The sequence below is a fragment of the Bubalus bubalis genome, chromosome 23 (assembly GCF_019923935.1).
Source record: "Bubalus bubalis isolate 160015118507 breed Murrah chromosome 23, NDDB_SH_1, whole genome shotgun sequence".
NCBI lineage: Eukaryota > Metazoa > Chordata > Mammalia > Artiodactyla > Bovidae > Bubalus > Bubalus bubalis.
In genome coordinates, this window is record NC_059179.1 from 10,712,272 (window position 1) to 10,731,253 (window position 18,982).

At 37.8% G+C, this 18,982-nt stretch overlaps 1 protein-coding gene across 1 annotated transcript; it reads left to right on the forward strand.

The window, feature by feature from the left end:
* Window positions 1-88: 88 nt before the first annotated feature.
* LIPF (lipase F, gastric type) lies at window positions 89-11,096 on the forward strand. The gene is made up of 9 exons (XM_006058434.4): window positions 89-190; window positions 412-529; window positions 1,279-1,477; window positions 2,558-2,667; window positions 5,489-5,625; window positions 7,486-7,632; window positions 8,723-8,794; window positions 9,214-9,285; window positions 10,860-11,096. Exons 1-9 carry the CDS (start codon window positions 89-91, stop codon window positions 11,094-11,096), a joined length of 1,194 nt encoding a protein of 397 aa, XP_006058496.1.
* Window positions 11,097-18,982: the final 7,886 nt, after the last annotated feature.

Consider the following 18,982-nt stretch of genomic DNA (forward strand, 5'->3'; position numbering starts at 1 on the left):
GAGCAAGGCAGCTCAATATCATGACTTCATGTTATATTGTGGTATTTACCACATAATGTAATAACTTTTTTCCCCTAATAGGCTGAAAATGTGGTGGCTACTTGTAACAATGTGTTTCATCCACATGTCTGGAAATGCATTTTGTTTCCTTGGAAAAATTGCTAAGAACCCTGAAGCCAGTATGAATGTTGTAAGTTATTCATATCACTAATATTTTAAAAACAACACTTCCAAAGATATTAATGCTATTTGCTCTCATTAATTCTTTTAAAATATATTTTATTATAAAGTTTGAAATAGTTCTTTACATAATATATGTTAACAATCAATAAGAAGTTTTATGATAAGAATCATAAAAATGGCCCAGTAAACTCATGAAGCTAATTTTTGTTTTTTTTTTCCTCCATTCAGAGTCAGATGATTTCCTACTGGGGCTACCCAAGTGAGATGCATAAAGTTATAACTGCGGATGGTTATATCCTTCAGGTCTATCGGATTCCTCATGGAAAGAATGATGCTAATCATTTAGGTAGGACTGGTTGTTGTTCAGTCACTAAGTTGTGCTCCACTCTTTTGCAACCCCATGGTCTGTAGCCTGCCCAGGTCCTCTGTCCACAGAGTATCCTGGCAAGAATACTGATGTGGGTTGCCACTTCCTTCTCCAGGGGCTCTTCCCAACCCAGGGACTGAACCCACATGTCCTGTGTTGGCGGGAAGATTCTTTACCACTGAGTCACCAGGGAAGCTTGGGGGGACCGGAATGAGGGGAAAAGATGAGTGTCTCGAATCTTGAATCAAATACATTCCAGTCAAATGTATTCTAATTCTAGAACATGAGATTAAGTTACTTACAGGGGAAAAAAATCTTTGAACCACCTTGAACTTCTGAGATTAAGCTGAGGGTCTGAGTGACACCAGATTTACATTGGCTTCTATGATGTGAAGCACACTGGCCCACAATTTTAGTTTGTTGTGCTGGGTGGAAACTCAGAGTCCCTGAATAACAAACCCACTTAATTAACAGTATGCTGAATTTCTTTATAATATAATTTTTCAATAGCTTTTTGAGTTTAACTGGCATGCAACCAACTGCACACAATTTAAAGTATACAGGTGCACATATTTTGTCATCTGAGAAAATATCACGGCAATTAAGATAACAATTTAAAAAATATTCACCTCACCAAGCAAACTTATTTAATTCTAGTCTTCCTATATTCATGTTTATCTGAGAATAAGGAGTGAGTTGATAAAGGTTTGAATAATTTTCTTCTTTAGGTCAGAGACCTGTTGTGTTTCTGCAGCATGGTCTTCTTGGATCAGCCACAAACTGGATTTCCAACCTGCCCAAGAACAGCCTGGGGTTCCTCCTGGCAGATGCTGGTTATGACGTGTGGCTGGGGAACAGCAGAGGAAACACTTGGGCCCAGGAACATTTATACTATTCACCAGACTCCCCGGAATTCTGGGCTTTCAGGTAAAGAAAGGGAGAATTAAAAATAAACATTGAGTTAAAAGTCGTCAGTATTCACTGCTTCCAATCCAGTTGTATTTTAAATCACACTTTAAGTAGGAGGAGAAGGAAGTCCTTTGATTCTAATCTATCTTAGATTTTTCATACACCTCATTCCAAGGGTAGTTTTCCTCCTAACTGTGATCTCAGTGCCCACTATTACGAGATTCTCTGAATCTGCTTTTCCACAAGGATTGAGCAAAATGAGTAAGCAAGGAAATTTGTTGCCCTCGACAATTTCTAAAGGAACATCCACATGGATTTAAACCCAGCTGGGGTTCATGGACAACATCTCTCATCAGCAATAATGAAGTGGAGGGGGAGATAATGAAATTCAGACACCATGGAGAGATTATCAAAGATTTTCTCTTACTGGCCTTCTGGTGCCTTACTTCTGGGAATTACTAGTAGAAGTGGAGAACAGAACAGAAGTTGGTTGATGGAACTGAGGCACAAAAGTGCTCTAAAAATTCTAGGAACTGAAAGGAAGCTCGTCTGTCCCAAGCGTAGTGAGGATGAGGAAGACCAAGAGGAGAGGAGACTAGAGATGCTGACAAGCCTGGATCAGGGTGGGCAGTGTAGGTCATGATGAGGGCCTTGGAGCTCATTCTAAGTGTAAGGAGATGCCTCTGGAAAGTTTTAATAGGGAGGGGCATAGCTTGTTCTCATTTTCAAAAAATTATTCTGGATGACTTGTAAAGAATAAAATAGAGAAATTATTCATATTTCATGGTAGTGGAACACTAAATACAAGTCATTATTAAATCTGACAGCCAGATTCAGGGATGGAAGTAGTCCCCAACTACAAATACTATGGTGTTTCAAACTGGATCAAATTGCAGCTACCATGCTGTGCTTTAGAAATAATGTCAGCTCTTTAAAGAAGTCACCCCCAAAGAGCCCCTGACACTCAAATAGTCTATAAGCAGCAATATTTAGAGTATTCAGTTTTCTATTTTTCAAAGGAAGCTTTAGCTTAAATAGGTTTGACTTACAGAAATTATAACAAAGATGTGTATTTAGTTTATTTTGTCTTTTTTACAGCTTTGATGAAATGGCTGAATATGACCTTCCATCTACAATTGATTTCATCTTGAGGAGAACAGGACAGAAGAAGCTACACTATGTTGGTCATTCCCAAGGCACCACCATTGGTAGGTAAAAGCACTTAGCAAGTAGTGTAGTTCGTATAGATCCTTTACCAGTGGTCGTGCAGGTATGTTGGTCTTCATGCTTGCTAATCGCTTTCCATTCATTATATACTGCAATGTCTACAACAAGCCACTGATATAAGGCCATTATTATTCCTATTGTATGTATCAGTTCAGTTCAGTCACTCAGTTGTGTCCGGCTCTTTGCAACCCCATGAATCGCAGCATGCCAGGCCTCCCTGTCCATCACCAACTCCCGGAGTTCATCCAAACCCATGTCCATCGAGTCAGTGATGCCATCCAGCCATATCATTCTCTGTTGTCCCCTTCTTCTCCTGCCCCCAATCCCTCCCAGCATCAAGGTCTTTTCCAGTGAGTCAGCTCTTCACATCAGGTGGCCAAAGTATTGGAGTTTCAGCCTCACCATCAGTCCTTCCAATGAACGCCCAGGACTGATCTCCTTCAGAATGGACTGGTTGGATCTCCTTGCAGTCCAAGGGACTCTCAAGAATCTTCTCCAACACCACAGTTCAAAAGCAGCAATTCTTCGGCACTCAGCTTTCTTCACAGTCCAATTCTCACATCCATACATGACCACTGGAAAAACCATAGCCTTGACTAGACAGACCTTTGTTGGCAAACTAATATCTCTGCTTTTGAATATGCTATCTAGGTTGGTCATAACTTTCCTTCCAAGGAGTAAGCGTCTTTTAATTTCATAGCTGCAATCAACATCTGCAGTGAGTTTGGAGCCCAAAAATAGGCTAGCAAATAGTGGGTGAAGAAATAGTTTGTGTAAGATAACATAGTTATTATAGGTAGGGTAGCTCAGATGCCAGGTCCAGAAATCTGACATCCAAACCAATGCTCTGAAACTTTGTACCACATGGTCTCTGGTCTCAGTTTATTTCATTCAGTCAACCCTATTTATGGGTCTCATATCCTAAGGTTACAGCAAAAAAAGTAAATAGTTTAAAATCTCTGTATTTTTACCACAAATACTCTAGCAGGTGGAGGCAGAGAAAATGATAAGTAAAATACATACGATGCTAGATAATGGTAGCATTTTCTATGAAGAGAAAAATAAATCACAGAGTCAGATTGGGGAGCATCAGAGGGGTGCTTATGACTGACTCCTATGCTTTACTACAGAACATGTTGAACATAGTTTAACCTTTTCAATGATACAGGGTTATAAAATTATACATTTAGCTGAAATGCAGAAATGTCCTTAAGATTTATTGAGGTAAATAGAACCGCCTGTCCAGACAGAAAATCACTCCAAGCTACTGCTCGTTTGACTATTTAAATTTTGAACATTTCCATTCTTCTTACTCACCAGTGGACAGTTTGTCATGTCACCATACTCATACATTTCAGGAAGTTGTTTCTGCCTTCTAATTTATATCTACCAGTCAATCTGCTGTGTATATGAAGTTTAGTGAAGTATCCTTGATGGAACTGCATCTACAATGGGATTAAGCTTGTTTTGAGAAGTTAACGGTCCGACCCTTTATGGACCTACTGACTCCCACTCAGTGTCAGTAATGCTGCTACTAATACTCTAGCAGGAGGAGACTGACTCTCCTTGTGAATGATTCCTGCTCTGGGTGACCTGCTGGCTCTTATCTTCACAGTTAGGAAGCCAGATAAAGAACTCCTTAATCAACACAGTGCTGTTGGAAAGAATGTTCTTCCAGTGGGATCAGGCTGCATATTACTGAGTTGCATAAACCTGAAAAGTTTTTTTTTTTTTTTTCTTCATTTAAGTTTTGCACAAATCTGAAAAGTTTTGTTTCAAACTGCTCTTAAGTCTAGTTAACATGTCATTATTAACAGTAAGGAGAGATTGTCCTATGAAATTCAACTGTAAAGAATTTAAGTTAATAATTGTTTGATTAGAACCCAGTCTATTTATATGGTACTGTTCATGAAAACAATTAAAAGCAGATAGGGGCTGAAAATATTGTATACAAATATTGGAATTATCTCAGCCACTCGTTTGTTAAGCATTACTAGTGACTAGTTCCTGGTAAATATTTTACATGATTCAACTTAATTATTTCCTAAACAACCTAAGGAAGTATTCATTATTATACCTATTTTTAGATGAGGAAACTAAAACTTTTAGAGTTTAGGTCTCTTTTCCAAGGTCACAAAGCTAATAAACCACAGAACTAAGTTTCAAACTCTGTTTCGACACAGTTCAAATTTGTGCTTTAACCTTTCCATTTATATACCTTATTCATGTTAAATGTTAATTATCTCCTTTTTATGAGATGAGATAATTTTAAACTGAACCAAACCTGTTGTAATATAAATTATAATACTTTTATTACCATGTGATTATTTTAAAGTTGGCCTGTTTTCAAAAGTCAGATAAAAGAGTTAAATGTAACTTTTGAAAGTTCTAACCTCATGTCCAGGGCTTCCCAGGTAGCTCAGTGGTAAAAAATCTGCCTGCCAAATGGGAGATGTGAGTTAGATCCCTGGGTTGGGAAAATCCCATGGAGAAGGAAATGGCAGCCCACTCCAGTGTTCTTGCTAGGAAAATCCCATGGACAGAGGAGCCTGCTGGGCCCCAGTACATGGGGTCGCAAGAGTCAGACACGAGTTAGCAACTAAACAACAACAGCAAACCTCATGTCCCCAGAATCTATGAAAATAAAGCATACTAAAATCTGACATTTTGTTGATTTCAGGTTGTCCCAGATGGCACCCTTAATAAGTCCCAAGTAATGATGTCCTATTTGTAAAACACACACAGACACACACACACACACACACATCCCTGCCTTTACACATATTCCTTGTTCTGTTTCAGGTTTTATCGCCTTTTCTACCAACCCCACACTGGCTGAAAAAATCAAAGTCTTCTATGCATTAGCCCCAGTTGCCACAGTGAAGTACACCAAGAGCCTGTTTAACAAACTTGCACTTATTCCTCACTTCCTCTTCAAGGTATGTGATTCCCTTTACCCGGATCTAAGATATTGAATTGTTTGTGGATTTCAAAGTGATAGAGAAAAAAAATCTGGTGGACAATCATGTTTATAGCCAAGAATGGAAACGAATGTGTTTATATTATATTTTGAATAGCACTGACCATGTCCGAATCCCCATTATAGTTTAAGAGATCCCCACTTTTAATTCTCCATTTCTTTGTGTGCTAGCAACACCTGGGAGTGTTTTTGCTCCTTCATGGATGTTTCTTTACCAAGTAGCCACACAAGTCTTCAAGGCTGTGTTTCCACCCTCAGCCTGGGGAAGAGGAGCTAAAAGCAACACAAAAGAATCAAATAAAATACCTCCTAGTATTTTATTAATAAAATACTACCTAGTCCGTGAAAAGTGGGAAGAGGAAGAACAGGAAAGAAAGGGAAGGGAAAGGAAAAGGAGAGAAAGGGTAAGATAGTGGTGAAGTAAAGCAAGAACTTGGAGAGCCCTCATCAAATACCCTTGGCTTTCCAAGTCTTATTCCTAAGAGGTATTTTCTCTTTAAATGGGCCTTTCATAGGGCAGTAGAATAGATTTCAATAAACTGTAGATATTATGTAGGCATATATGTTAGGGATTTAATAATCTTTCCTTTATCCAAAGTTTAATCACCAACTTCTCCCACCCACTGAAACCAACACACACACACACACACACACACACACACACACACACACATTCCATTAGGAGAACAGTTTGCCTCAGGCTACAAAATTTAATGCTGCCATTTTCTTCTATGGTTGTGTGCTGTTCATTTTTTATTTTCACTCAGGTGTGTGCTGTTCATTTTTTTCTCACTAAACTAACACAGGTGTCTAAAACCTAAAAGATTTTTATCTGCAACTATATTTGTAAAACTTTTACTCAAAATGTAAAATTGTGTGATGACCCTGAATATATTTACAGGCTTCACTGATTCAGAACATGTTTATTTTTTACTTGTATTCAGAATTTCTGACAGGCAGTGTAGAGATGGGGTTAAAAAAAAATAGTATTAGACCTCCAGTCTGAACCTTGAGGCTTGGATCAGGATTCTAGCTGCAATCCAGTTCTCACTAGACCAGACCCTGACTATTAGCTTTCTGTTCTCCTGTATAAAATGGGGATGACAGAGTACTAACTACCAGTAATAAATAAACAAGTCACATGGATAAAATGTCCAGCAAAGAGAAAATGGTCAATACTTAATAGCTTTGCATGTGTATAATTTTGAAACTTTGTGTGTAATTTTGAAAATATGGAGTCACTAAGTCATATAACTGAAACTAATATGATATTGTAAATCAACTATACTTCAATGAAAAATGAATAAAATAAAATGGGGGTAACAAAGTGTCAACCATCCTCAAGAACAATGAGGATGAGTCCTTTCAATTATTAAGCTACCAAACCTCTTTGGCTTTTTAACGTTTTCATGAAAATATAGCTTGAAGTCATCCTTTTCCGCACTGATTTTTTGTCATTTATTGCTGAAACCACACATCTTGGAACTTACTTTTGATATTCTACAATGTTGTTTTATGACTTAATCCCATAGCTCCTATTACCCTAACTAGACTGTACCTCTCTATGCATTACACTTTTCATCAGCCAGTACAGTTCTCAATGCAACAATACATACCCAGTATTCATGTCTGCTCTGTCCATTCCACATCTTTATCACTGGGATTCAATGAAAGAAAGTATTTAAACTTCCCAAGACACCATATAGAAATATTGAAATACACATTATAATGTCTATTTCTGTCAGTAAACTAGACAAATTAAGAAGTCTTTTCTGCAGCTTGTTATTTGCAAATCTGTAATGATGCTTTTATTTTTCAGATTATATTTGGTGACAAAATGTTCTACCCACACACTTTTTTGGAACAATTTCTTGGTGTTGAAGTGTGCTCCCGTGAGACATTGGATGTCCTTTGTAAGAATGCCTTGTTTGCCATTACTGGAGTTGACAATAAAAACTTCAACATGGTTTGTATGCCCTGAAATTTCTATTCTGATTATTTTTAGCAACACTCTTGATTCCTTGTCTTATCATCACTTAGGAATGGTACTTTATTAGAACCAGGAGTCACTTCAAAATTCTGTCCAATATGCAGATAAGCCCATGAGAAATCACAAGTCATGGCTCCTAGTTTTGTTGCCTCCAGGCTCCTTCCATCACCTCATTGTGCTCTGAAGTAAACAGCTTGTAGAAAAACAAAAACAGAAAACTTGCTACTCACTTCTGATCACCTGAAAATCGTTGTGACATTTTATGACATGATAGTCAACCCTATAAACTTTCCAAAACTTCTTTCAGAGCAACTCTTTATGTAAGATCTTGTCCATACTCTTTACCTTCTATTTCATTTGCTTTGCATCAAGTGGATGTTTAAAAACACATACAACATAATGCAGTATTGCAAAGAAGTTAAAAATATGGATTCAGGTTAAAGCATAATTCAGATCCTACCTTTGCAACCCACTTGAACTCCTTCATTTTTATACCTTATCCATGAAATGAGTCATTGTGAAGATGAAGTGAGCTAACATATGTAAAGTATGTACTGTGCTCAGTCATGTCCGATTCTTTGCAGTCCCATGGACTGTAGCCAACCAGGTTCCTCTGTCCATAGAATCTCCCAGGCAAGAATACTGGAGTGAGTTGCCACTTTGTACCCCAGGAGATCTTCCTGACCCAGGGATTGAACCTGTGTCTTGTGTCTCCTGCACTGACAGGCAGATTCTTTACCATTAGTGCCATCTGGAAGCCCCAACATATGTAGATCATAGAACAAAACAATCTAGCTCATAGTGTATCATATTTTTCATGTTTTATATTATACATTGACAACTCTTCTCACTCAAAATTGTTTAGTTTAGCTATACATCCTTGAACTTAGCCCATATAATCAGAGTTTGCAAGTCATAAAGTGATGTACAACTCTTTTGCTCGTATCTTGCCAGTAATGCTGCTGGTAAAACTTGATATGGATCAGAAAAATTTAAGTCTTAGGTGTTTTCAAGAAACTGAACGTATATCTAAGTGTGTGTGTGTGCTTATGTGCTTGCTTTCTAGAGTCGCTTAGATGTGTATATAGCACATAATCCAGCAGGAACTTCTGTTCAAAACACCCTCCACTGGAGACAGGTATCATTTCAAGCTGTTAAAACTATTGTGGGCCTCAACCATCACCAATTTACCTAAAGCAAAGTCTTAAAATAGTCTGTCAAATGTTCCTAGCAGGGAATTTTTCTGGCCTGGGACTACCAGGTGAAATTATCAATCCATGTGAACGAAAATCCTATAAAAGCACATATGGGTGCTTTGGGTATCAAGAAATAAATGGTTTTCACGACTTGAGTGGCAAGAAAAATTATTTCAAGGAGAGCTGCATTTAAACTTGAATAAATTGTTCTCTAGGATTAATAGTCTTTATTCTTGGAATGAGAAAAAAATAAATAATATTTAAATTAAAAGTAAACTACTTGGAAATGTTGTTATGTTATTATTCACATAGCCAAGTAACTTTTTTAAATTTCTTAGTGTTTTTAATTTCTCTCCATTAGGCTGTTAAGTCTGGGAAATTCCAAGCTTTTGACTGGGGAGCCCCATATCAGAACCTAATGCATTATCATCAGGTAAGCATCTTAAGTAGCAGTTATTCACATTTTGAAAGACAAAGATATAAAAGGTTAAAGATGAAATTGCAATAACTTTACAAGTATTTTCCAAAGTCAAGTTGTTGTCCAGACCTCAGAAGTCTGTCTAATGCCACCAGGGGTGATAAGTTCTGGAAGTTTCTTAGTGCAGTCGTGTGGTACTTTGAGGGCAGCTGAATGAGCACAGACACTAGAGCGTGAAGGCTCAGGGGAAGCATCGGAAACCAGCAGCACCACAGATGCTGCCTTTGTCCTGGGCTCTTAACGCTAGTAACCAGAGACTCCATCCTGGGCGGGGAAGCGGGTGAAACACCCACTCCCAACTCCATGCTCCCTGCAACCAAGCCAAACACAGCTCAGGATGGTGTCAGCTAATGGGGAAGTGATGACGATTTAAGACCCCCCAAGCTGGTCCTGGAAAACCCTTCTAACAGCGGCATATGCGTGAAGAAAAGTGGGTTTATTCTCATGGGCATTCTCTACATTCTTCCCTTCTGTCCAACATATAAAGGAGCAGTATAAAGTATTAAAATATTATGAAGAATACATATAATAAAACATTTCTTTGTGAATTGGCTATTACATAAGGGTAAAGAAATTTTAATGTATTAAATCAGAATTATTGAGAATATCATCTTTAAAAACTAACAAAATTCTCTATGAACAGTGGGAAAATTAGTAGTGATTTTCTTGTCCCATTGGTCTGCTTTATGAATGCCTTTAAAATCCGTGTGAATGGTGATTTTTGTCGAAACAGGAAATGGGGCTACTGATAGATTTTCTAAGAATTTGAACCTGTATTTAGTAAAAATCAGGCAAGCATTTAAAATACAACTCATTTAACCAACTGACTACCATTCCAGTGACTATACTGGGAAGTCAGACAAAGTAAACATAAATGACTCAGCCCATTTTGAGAAGCTTATACATTTCGAGCCTTTAAATTCTTAAGATATAATTATGAAACTGGGTCAAGCCACTTGCAACAACAAGGATGGACCTTGACAATATTATGCTAAATGAAATAAGTTATTCATACACAGATAAAATTATATGATCTCACTTAAATGTGGAATCTAAAACATGAAAAATCTGGAATTAATAGATATAAAAAACAGATTGGTGCTTGCTAGAGGCATGGGCAAAGTGGATGAAGGTGGTCAAAAGGTATGAACTTCCAGTCATAAAATAAGTAAGACCTGGAGATGGAATTACCGTGTGGAGACTATAGTTACTAATACTGTACTGTACACGTTTGAAACTTGCCAAGACAGTAAATCTTAAAAGTTCTCTCTCTTTCTTTCTCTCTCTCTCTCTCTCTCTATATATATATATATGTAAAACTACACACAGTAGATGATAACTAGATTTTTTGTTGTCATCATTTCACAATGTAGACATGTGTGGAATCATTGCTGTGTACCTGCAACAAATATAATGTTATTTATAAATTTTCTCAATTTTTAAGTGATATCTGATTTACGCACTGAATAAGTATTGAGTTTAAAGTGAATTTACTTATGAAAATTCTGATTCTTTTCCTCTTGTTTTAGCCCACACCTCCCATCTACAATTTAACAGCCATGAATGTCCCAATTGCAGTATGGAGTGCTGACAATGACCTGTTGGCTGACCCTCAGGATGTTGACTTTCTGCTTTCAAAACTCTCTAATCTCATTTACCACAAGCAAATTCCAAATTACAATCACTTGGACTTTATCTGGGCAATGGATGCACCTCAAGAAGTTTACAATGAAATTGTTTCTTTGATGGCAGAAGACAAAAAGTAGTTCTGGATTTAGAGAATTATTCATTTACTTTTTCCAAAATAGTTTCTTCTCGCTTACATGATTTCTGTACTGTTTGAAATGCAATGCTTCTTTCTGTAATGTTGACTTTCAAAATATATTAGCATCAACAAACTTTTCATTGGTCATTTTTAATTTAAAAAAAATGCTTTAAAATTATTTTTTCCCTTGGAAATGTATCTAGAAACTCTTGAGAGATCGTGAACTCAGAGAGGTGAAACTTCTCTTCCAATCCTCCCATTCAGGTTTCTTCTAAACTCCAGGTAGACAATGAGCCTTGAATCATGAGTGTTGCCAAGTGACAGTCCTGGGGTTGACAACTGATGCCTCTTCGGCACGCTTGGAGATTGAGTAGATTGTTTTCTACCATCTTCTGTTGCTAAAGCTTAGTCTCTTCATTTGTGCAGTGGGGCTATCACTTGCTCTTTTGACTGTTACACTCCATGAAAGGGCAGAGTAGACTGTAAGTTGAATTGAGGTCAGCTCACTTTCCCTTTCTAGGGAGAAAAGAACACAGGTAGGTTAGGAAGCAACTGGCAACCCCAGTTCAGGAAGTTGGGAGGTAAAGGATTTCTTACCCTCAATATTGTTGACATTTTGGGGCAGATTTCTTTTTATTGTCCTGGGCATTCTTGGATATTTAGCACCATCCCTAGGCTCTACTCCCCAGATGCCTTGAGTATAGACCCTCCCTGAGTTGTGCCTCATACATACATCTTACTTTGCACCATCATATTGTGGCTCACATTCCCCTCCAAAACTTGGTCTAATTTATTTTGGGGTTACAAGTATGTATTCATATTCTGTGTATAACTCACAGGAAGACCAATATATCTGAACTGTGTTGTGATCTAAAACTTATTAGATATGATGCAATTCATATTTTTAAAAATCAGGATAATCTTAGGAACATTGCAATAGAAGTAAAAAGTGGTATGAATAAAATTTTTCATCTCTAAAAAAAAAAAAAAAGATACTAAGCATTACCTAGTTTAATCCCTATCATTTTCCAAATGAGGCTATTGAAGTTCATAAAGGTTGAGCACTTTAATAAAAGATATGTGATTGGCATTGTCAGAGCTGAAATCCACATATTCTAGTTCAAATACTCTTCTGCACAAAGTTAATTACACAGCTCTGTTGCATTTTCAAATTAAATATTTCTAGAGTTATCTAAGAGGGGAAATGGAACAAGGTGATGCTTAGGATTTTATAAAGTATTAGTCAGATTATTACCGGATATCTGACTTACTAGGCTCTACATAGACATCTAGTAAGGGAAAAATGCCAGTTCAATGGGAGTTTTCTCTGCTAGTGTGAAAGAAGGTGGAAGTAGCTAAGTAGATGTTAGAAGGAAAGAGAAGGAATAGAGGTGAGAAAAAAGTAAAGAATGGGAAATATTGGAAGACACAGGAAAGGATTTGTGCTTTCACATGCAAAACTTTTTTGCTTTGCTATGTCTCAGCTGGTCATTTTTGCAGCCCCACTCAAAGAAGTCAGATCACAAAAGCCATGTATAATCTAAACCAAACAGGAAAAATTATTTAAAGCGTACAAGGAGGATGCCACTCTAGAATTTCCTTTTGAAAACAGCACTTAGAGAAACAAATTAAAATATAGATGAGGACTCTCTGCTTAGGTAATCCACTAAAGTAGTTTTTAGATGGGTTGCTCATAATAACAGTGTATGCAAAACCTCATCAAAGATATTAAATTATAGCTGAAATAAACTATAAACAAGTCAAATATATATAGCAGGTTGGTAACATAGCAAGGTATACAGTAAATATGGATCTATATTTCAACCTCAAAGCATTGTGAGGATTTCTGTATTCATTTTGAACAACTATCTGTTGAATGTCTTCTCTATGCCAGAGAGTTTAATATAATTAATGCATGATCCATCATAGCACTCAACTAATATGACCCATTACCCATAGGTAATCCAAGCCTATGCCCCAACCAGTAACATTGAAGAAGCTGAACAGTTCTTGAAGACCTAAAAGACCTTTTAGAACTAACACCCAAAAAAGATATCCTTTTCATTATAAGGACTGGAATGCAAAAGTAGGAAGTAAAGAAACATGTGGAGTAGCAGGCAAATTTGGCCTTGGAGTACAGAATGAAGCAGGGCAAAGGCTAATAGAGTTTTGCCAAGAGAACACACTGGTCATAGCAAACACCCTCTTCCAACAACACAGGAGAAGACTCTACACAAGGACATCACCAGATGGTCAACACCGAAATCAGATTGATTATATTCTTTCCAGCCAAAGATGGAGAAGCTCTATACAGTCAGTGAAAACAAGACCAGGAGCTGACTGTGACTCAGATCATGAATTCCTTATGGCCAAATTCAGACTTAAATTGAAGAAAGCTGAGCACCGAAGAATTGCTGCTTTTGAACTGTGGTGCTGGAGAAGACTCTTGAGAGTCCCTTGGACTGCAAGGAGATCCAACCAGTCCATTCTAAAGGAGATCAGTCCTGGGTACTCATTGGAAGGAATGATGCTAAAGCTGAAACTCCAATACTTTGGCCACATGGTGCAAAGAGTTGACTCACTGGAAAAGATCCTGATGCTGGGAGGGATTGGGAGCAGGAGGAGAAGGAGACGATGGAGGATGAGATGGCCGGATGGCATCACCAACTCGATGGATGGGAGTTTGAGTGAGCTCCAGGAGTTGGTGATGGATAGGGAGGCCTGGTGTGCTGCAATACATGGGATCACAAAGAGTGGGACACGACTGAGCAACTGAACTGAACTGACTGAATATGACCCGTTATTACTTTTATAACTCCAAAGCACTATGTATTAAGATCATTTTGCTGTTGTTCTTAAATACCAGCTTTAAAAAATCTTGGCTTTAAGCTGGACTAACCTACTTAGTGAGAAGTTCATAGAACAGTCAACATTATATGTACTGTCTACTGAACAGCAGACCTCATGACCTTCATACTTCTCTTGATCCTCAAGACCTACAGGGATAATGTGAAGGCAGACCTAGATAAACACTGGACGTACAGTGTCTCTATGTCACAGTGAGGATTCCTATGCTTAGGAAACCCCCAAACTTATGGAGGGAGGCAGCGAGTATACCTATCTCCCTGCCCCCAAGAGAGATATTTTCTTTATCATATTGGTCAAGAACCAACCTGCCTTCTACCTTGGAGAGAGCTATTACGGCTATCTTTCAAAGCTCCTGGCTATACAAACATCCTTGAAAAAAAATCTAGGAAAAAACTAATCTGAGAAGTGCAGAAATATCCTGGAAAATATTCTTTCAGTGTCAACCTTTAGCGTACATCAGAATCAATTGAAAGGCTTTAAAACACAAATTGCCAGGACTAACCCCCAGTGTTTCTGACGGGGGTCTGGGATGAGTCTAAAAATTTATTTTTCTAACAATATCCCAGGTGACACAGATGCTGCTAGTCAGAAATACTTGAGAATCTCTGTTCTATGTCTATTAAAAAGATGACATTTTGTCGTGTTGCTTGTTGTTGTTGATTCGCTTTCCTTTGGCTATGCTTGAAAATCAGAAACTCACATTTCTAAACTACCTACATCTATTGTAATCTATTCATGGAATGTGATATGTAATGTAATCTCTCAGTTCAGTTCAGTTGCTCAATCTTTGTGACCCCATGGACTGCAGCACACCAGGCCTCCCTGTCCATCACCAACCCCTGAAGTTTACTCAAACTCAATCCACTGAGTTGGTGATGCCATCCAACCATCTCATCTTCTGTTGTCCCCTTCTCCTCCTGCCTTCAATCTTTCCCAGCATCACGGTCTTTTCAAATGAGTTAGTTCTTCGCATCAGGTGGCCAAAGGATTGGTGTTTCAGCTTCAGCATCAGTCCGTCCAATGAATACTCAGGACTGATTTCCTTTAGGATGGACTGGTTGGATCTCCTTGCAGTCCAAGGGACTCTCAAGAGGCTTCTCCAGCACCACAGTTCAAAAGCATCAATTCTTCGGTGCTCAGCTTTCTTTATACTCCAACTCTCACATCCATACATGACTACTGGAAAAACCATAGCCATGACTAAATGGACCTTTGTTGGCCAAGCAATGTCTCTGCTTTTGAATATGCTGTCTAAGTTGGTGATAACTTTTTCTTTCAAGGAGCAAGCGTCTTTTAATTTCATGGCTGCAGTCACCATCTACAGTGATTTTGGAGCCCCCCAAAATAAAGTCTGTCTCTGTTTCCACTCTTTCCCCATCTATTTCCATGAAATGATGAGACCAGATGCCATGATCTTAGTTTTCTGAGTGTTGAGTTTTAAGCCAAATTATTCACTCTCCTCTTTCACTTTCATCAAGAGGCTCTTTAGTTGTTTTTTTTTTAATTTAAATTTATTTATTTTAATTAGAGGCTAATTACTTTATAATATTGTATTTTTTTTTTTCACTTTCTGCCATATCGGTGGTGTCATCTGCATGTCTGAGGTTACTGATATTTCTCCCGGAAAATTTGATTCCAGCTTGTGCTTCATCCAGCCCAGTATTTCGCATGATGTACTCTGCATATAATTTAAATAAGCAGGGTAACAACATACAGGCTTGACGTACTCCTTTCCCTATTTGGAACCACTCTGTTTTTCCATGTCCAGTTCTAACTCTTGCTTCCTGACCTGCATACACATTTCTCAGGAGGCAGGTCAGGTGGTCTGGTATTCCCATCTCTTTCAGAATTTTCCACAGTTTCTTGTGATCCACACAGTCAAAGACTTTGCATAGCCAATACAGCAGAAATAGATGTTTTTCTGAAACTGTCTTGCTTTTTCAATGATCCAGCAGATGTTGGCAATTTGATCTCTGTTTCCTCTGCCTTTTCTTTTTATTTATTTATTTATTTATTTTTAATTTTATTTTATTTTTAAACTTTACAATATTGTATTAGTTTTGCCAAATATCAAAATGAATCCACCACAGGTATACCTGTGTTCCCCATCCTGAACCCTCCTCCCTCCCCATACCATCCCTCTGGGTCGTCCCAGTGCACCAGCCCCAAGCATCCAGTATCGTGCATCGAACCTGGACTGGCAACTCGTTTCATACATGATACTATACATGTTTCAATGCCATTCTCCCAAATCTTCCCACCCTCTCCCTCTCCCACAGAGTCCATAAGACTGTTCTATACATCAGTGTCTCTTTTGCTGTCTCGTACACAGGGTTATTGTTACCATCTTTCTAAATTCCATATATATGCGTTAGTATACTGTATTGGTGTTTTACTTTCTGGCTTACTTCACTCTGTATAATAGGTTCCAGTTTCATCCACCTCATTAGAACTGATTCAAATGTATTCTTTTTAATGGCTGAGTAATACTCCATTGTGTATATGTACCACAGCTTTCTTATCCATTCATCTGCTGATGGACACCTAGGTTGCTTCCATGTCCTGGCTATTGTAAACAGTGCTGCAATGAACATTGGGGTACACGTGTCTCTTTCCCTTCTGGTTTCCTCAGTGTGTATGCCCAGCAGTGGGATTGCTGGATCATAAGGCAGTTCTATTTCCAGTTTCTTAGGGAATCTCCACACTGTTCTCCATAGTGGCTGTACTAGTTTGCATTCCCACCAACAGTGTAAGAGGGTTCCCTTTTCTCCCACCCTCTCCAGCATTTATTGCTTGTAGACTTTTGGATCGCAGCCATTCTGACTGGCGTGAAATGGTACCTCATAGTGGTTTTGATTTGCATTTCTCTAATAATGAGTGATGTTGAGCATCTTTTCATGTGTTTGTTAGCCATCTGTATGTCTTCTTTGGAGAAATGTCTATTTAGTTCTTTGGCCCATTTTTTGATTGGGTCATTTATTTTTCTGGAGTTGAGCTGTAGGAGTTGCTTGTATATTTTTGAGATTAGTTGTTTGTCAGTTGCTTCATTTGCTATTATTTTCTCCCATTCTGAAGGCTGCCTTTTCACCTTGCTAATAGTTTCCTTAGTTGTGCAGAAGCTTTCAATTTTAATTAGGTCCCATTTGTTTATTTTTGCTTTTATTTCCAATATTCTGGGAGGTGGGTCAGAGAGGATCCTGCTGTGATGTATGTAGGAGAGTGTTTTGCCTATGTTCTCCTCTAGGAGTTTTATAGTTTCTGGTCTTACGTTTAGATCTTTAATCCATTTTGAGTTTGTTTTTGTGTATGGTGTTAGAAAGTGTTCTAGTTTCATTCTTTTACAAGTGGTTGACCAGTTTTCCCAGCACCACTTGTTAAAGAGATTGTCATTAATCCATTGTATACTCTTGCCTCCTTTGTCAAAGATAAGGTGTCCATATGTGCGTGGATTTATCTCTGGGCTTTCTATTTTGTTCCATTGATCTATATTTCTGTCTTTGTGCCAGTACCATACTGTCTTGATAACTGTGGCTTTGTAGTAGAGCCTGAAGTCAGGTAGGTTGATTCCTCCAGTTCCATTCTTCTTTCTCAAGATCGCTTTGGCTATTTGAGGTTTTTTGTATTTCCATACAAATTGTGAAATTATTTGTTCTAGCTCTGTGAAGAATGCTGTTGGTAGCTTGATAGGGATTGCATTGAATCTATAAATTGCTTTGGGTAGTATACTCATTTTCACTATATTGATTCTTCCAACCCATGAACATGGTATATTTCTCCATCTATTAGTGTCCTCTTTGATTTCTTTCACCAGTGTTTTATAGTTTTCTATATATAGGTCTTTAGTTTCTTTAGGTAGATATATTCCTAAGTATTTTATTCTTTCCGTTGCAATGGTGAATGGAATTGTTTCCTTAATTTCTCTTTCTGTTTTCTCATTATTAGTGTATAGGAATGCAAGGGATTTCTGTGTGTTGATTTTATATCCTGCAACTTTACTATAATCATTGATTAGTCCTAGTAATTTTCTGGTGGAGTCTTTAGGGTTTTCTATGTAGAGGATCATGTCATCTGCAAATAGTGAGAGTTTTACTTCTTCTTTTCCAATTTGGATTCCTTTTATTTCTTTTTCTGCTCTGATTGCTGTGGCCAAAACTTCCAAAACTATGTTGAATAGTAATGGTGAAAGTGGGCACCCTTGTCTTGTTCCTGACTTTAGAGGAAATGCTTTCAGTTTTTCACCATTGAGGATAATGTTTGCTGTGGGTTTGTCTTATATAGCTTTTATTATGTTGAGGTATGTTCCTTCTATTCTTGCTTTCTAGAGAGTTTTTATCATAAATGGATGTTCAATTTTGTCAAAGGCTTTCTCTGCATCTATTGAGATAATCATATGGTTTTTATTTTTCAATTTGTTAATGTGATGTATTACATTGATTGATTTGTGGATATTGAAGAATCCTTGCATCCCTGGGATAAAGCCCACTTGGTCATGGTGTATGATCTTTTTAATGTGTTGTTGGATTCTGATTGGTAGAATTTTGTTAAGGATTTTTGCATCTATGTTCATCAGTGATATTGGCCTGTAGTTTTCTTTTTTTGTGGCATCTTTGTCAGGTTTTGGTATTAGGGTGATGGTGGCCTCATAGAATGAGTTTGGAAGTTTACCTTTCTCTGCAGTTTTCTGGAAGAGTTTGAGCAGTGTAGGTGTTAGCTCTTCTCAAAGTTTTTGGTAGAATTCAGCTGTGAAGCCATCTGGACCTGGGCTTTTGTTTGCTGGAAGATTTTTGATTACAGTTTCAATTTCCGTGCTTGTGATGGGTCTGTTAAGATTTTCCATTTCTTCCTGGTCCAGTTTTGGAAAGTTGTACTTTTCTAAGAATTTGGCCATTTCTTCCACATTGTCCATTTTATTGGCATATAATTATTGATAGTAGTCTGTTATGATCCTTTGTATTTCTGTGTTGTCTGTTGTGATCTCTCCATTTTCATTTCTAATTTTATTGATTTGATTTTTCTCCC

Bases quoted from the DNA above. Each gene is read 5' to 3' on its own strand.
- LIPF (XM_006058434.4), top strand. From the start codon at position 89: ATGTGGTGGCTACTTGTAACAATGTGTTTCATCCACATGTCTGGAAAT. The intron at 7,633-8,722 runs GTTTGTATGCCC...CTTGCTTTCTAG, and splicing joins ACAATAAAAACTTCAACATG to AGTCGCTTAGATGTGTATAT. The intron at 9,286-10,859 runs GTAAGCATCTTA...CTCTTGTTTTAG, and splicing joins ACCTAATGCATTATCATCAG to CCCACACCTCCCATCTACAA.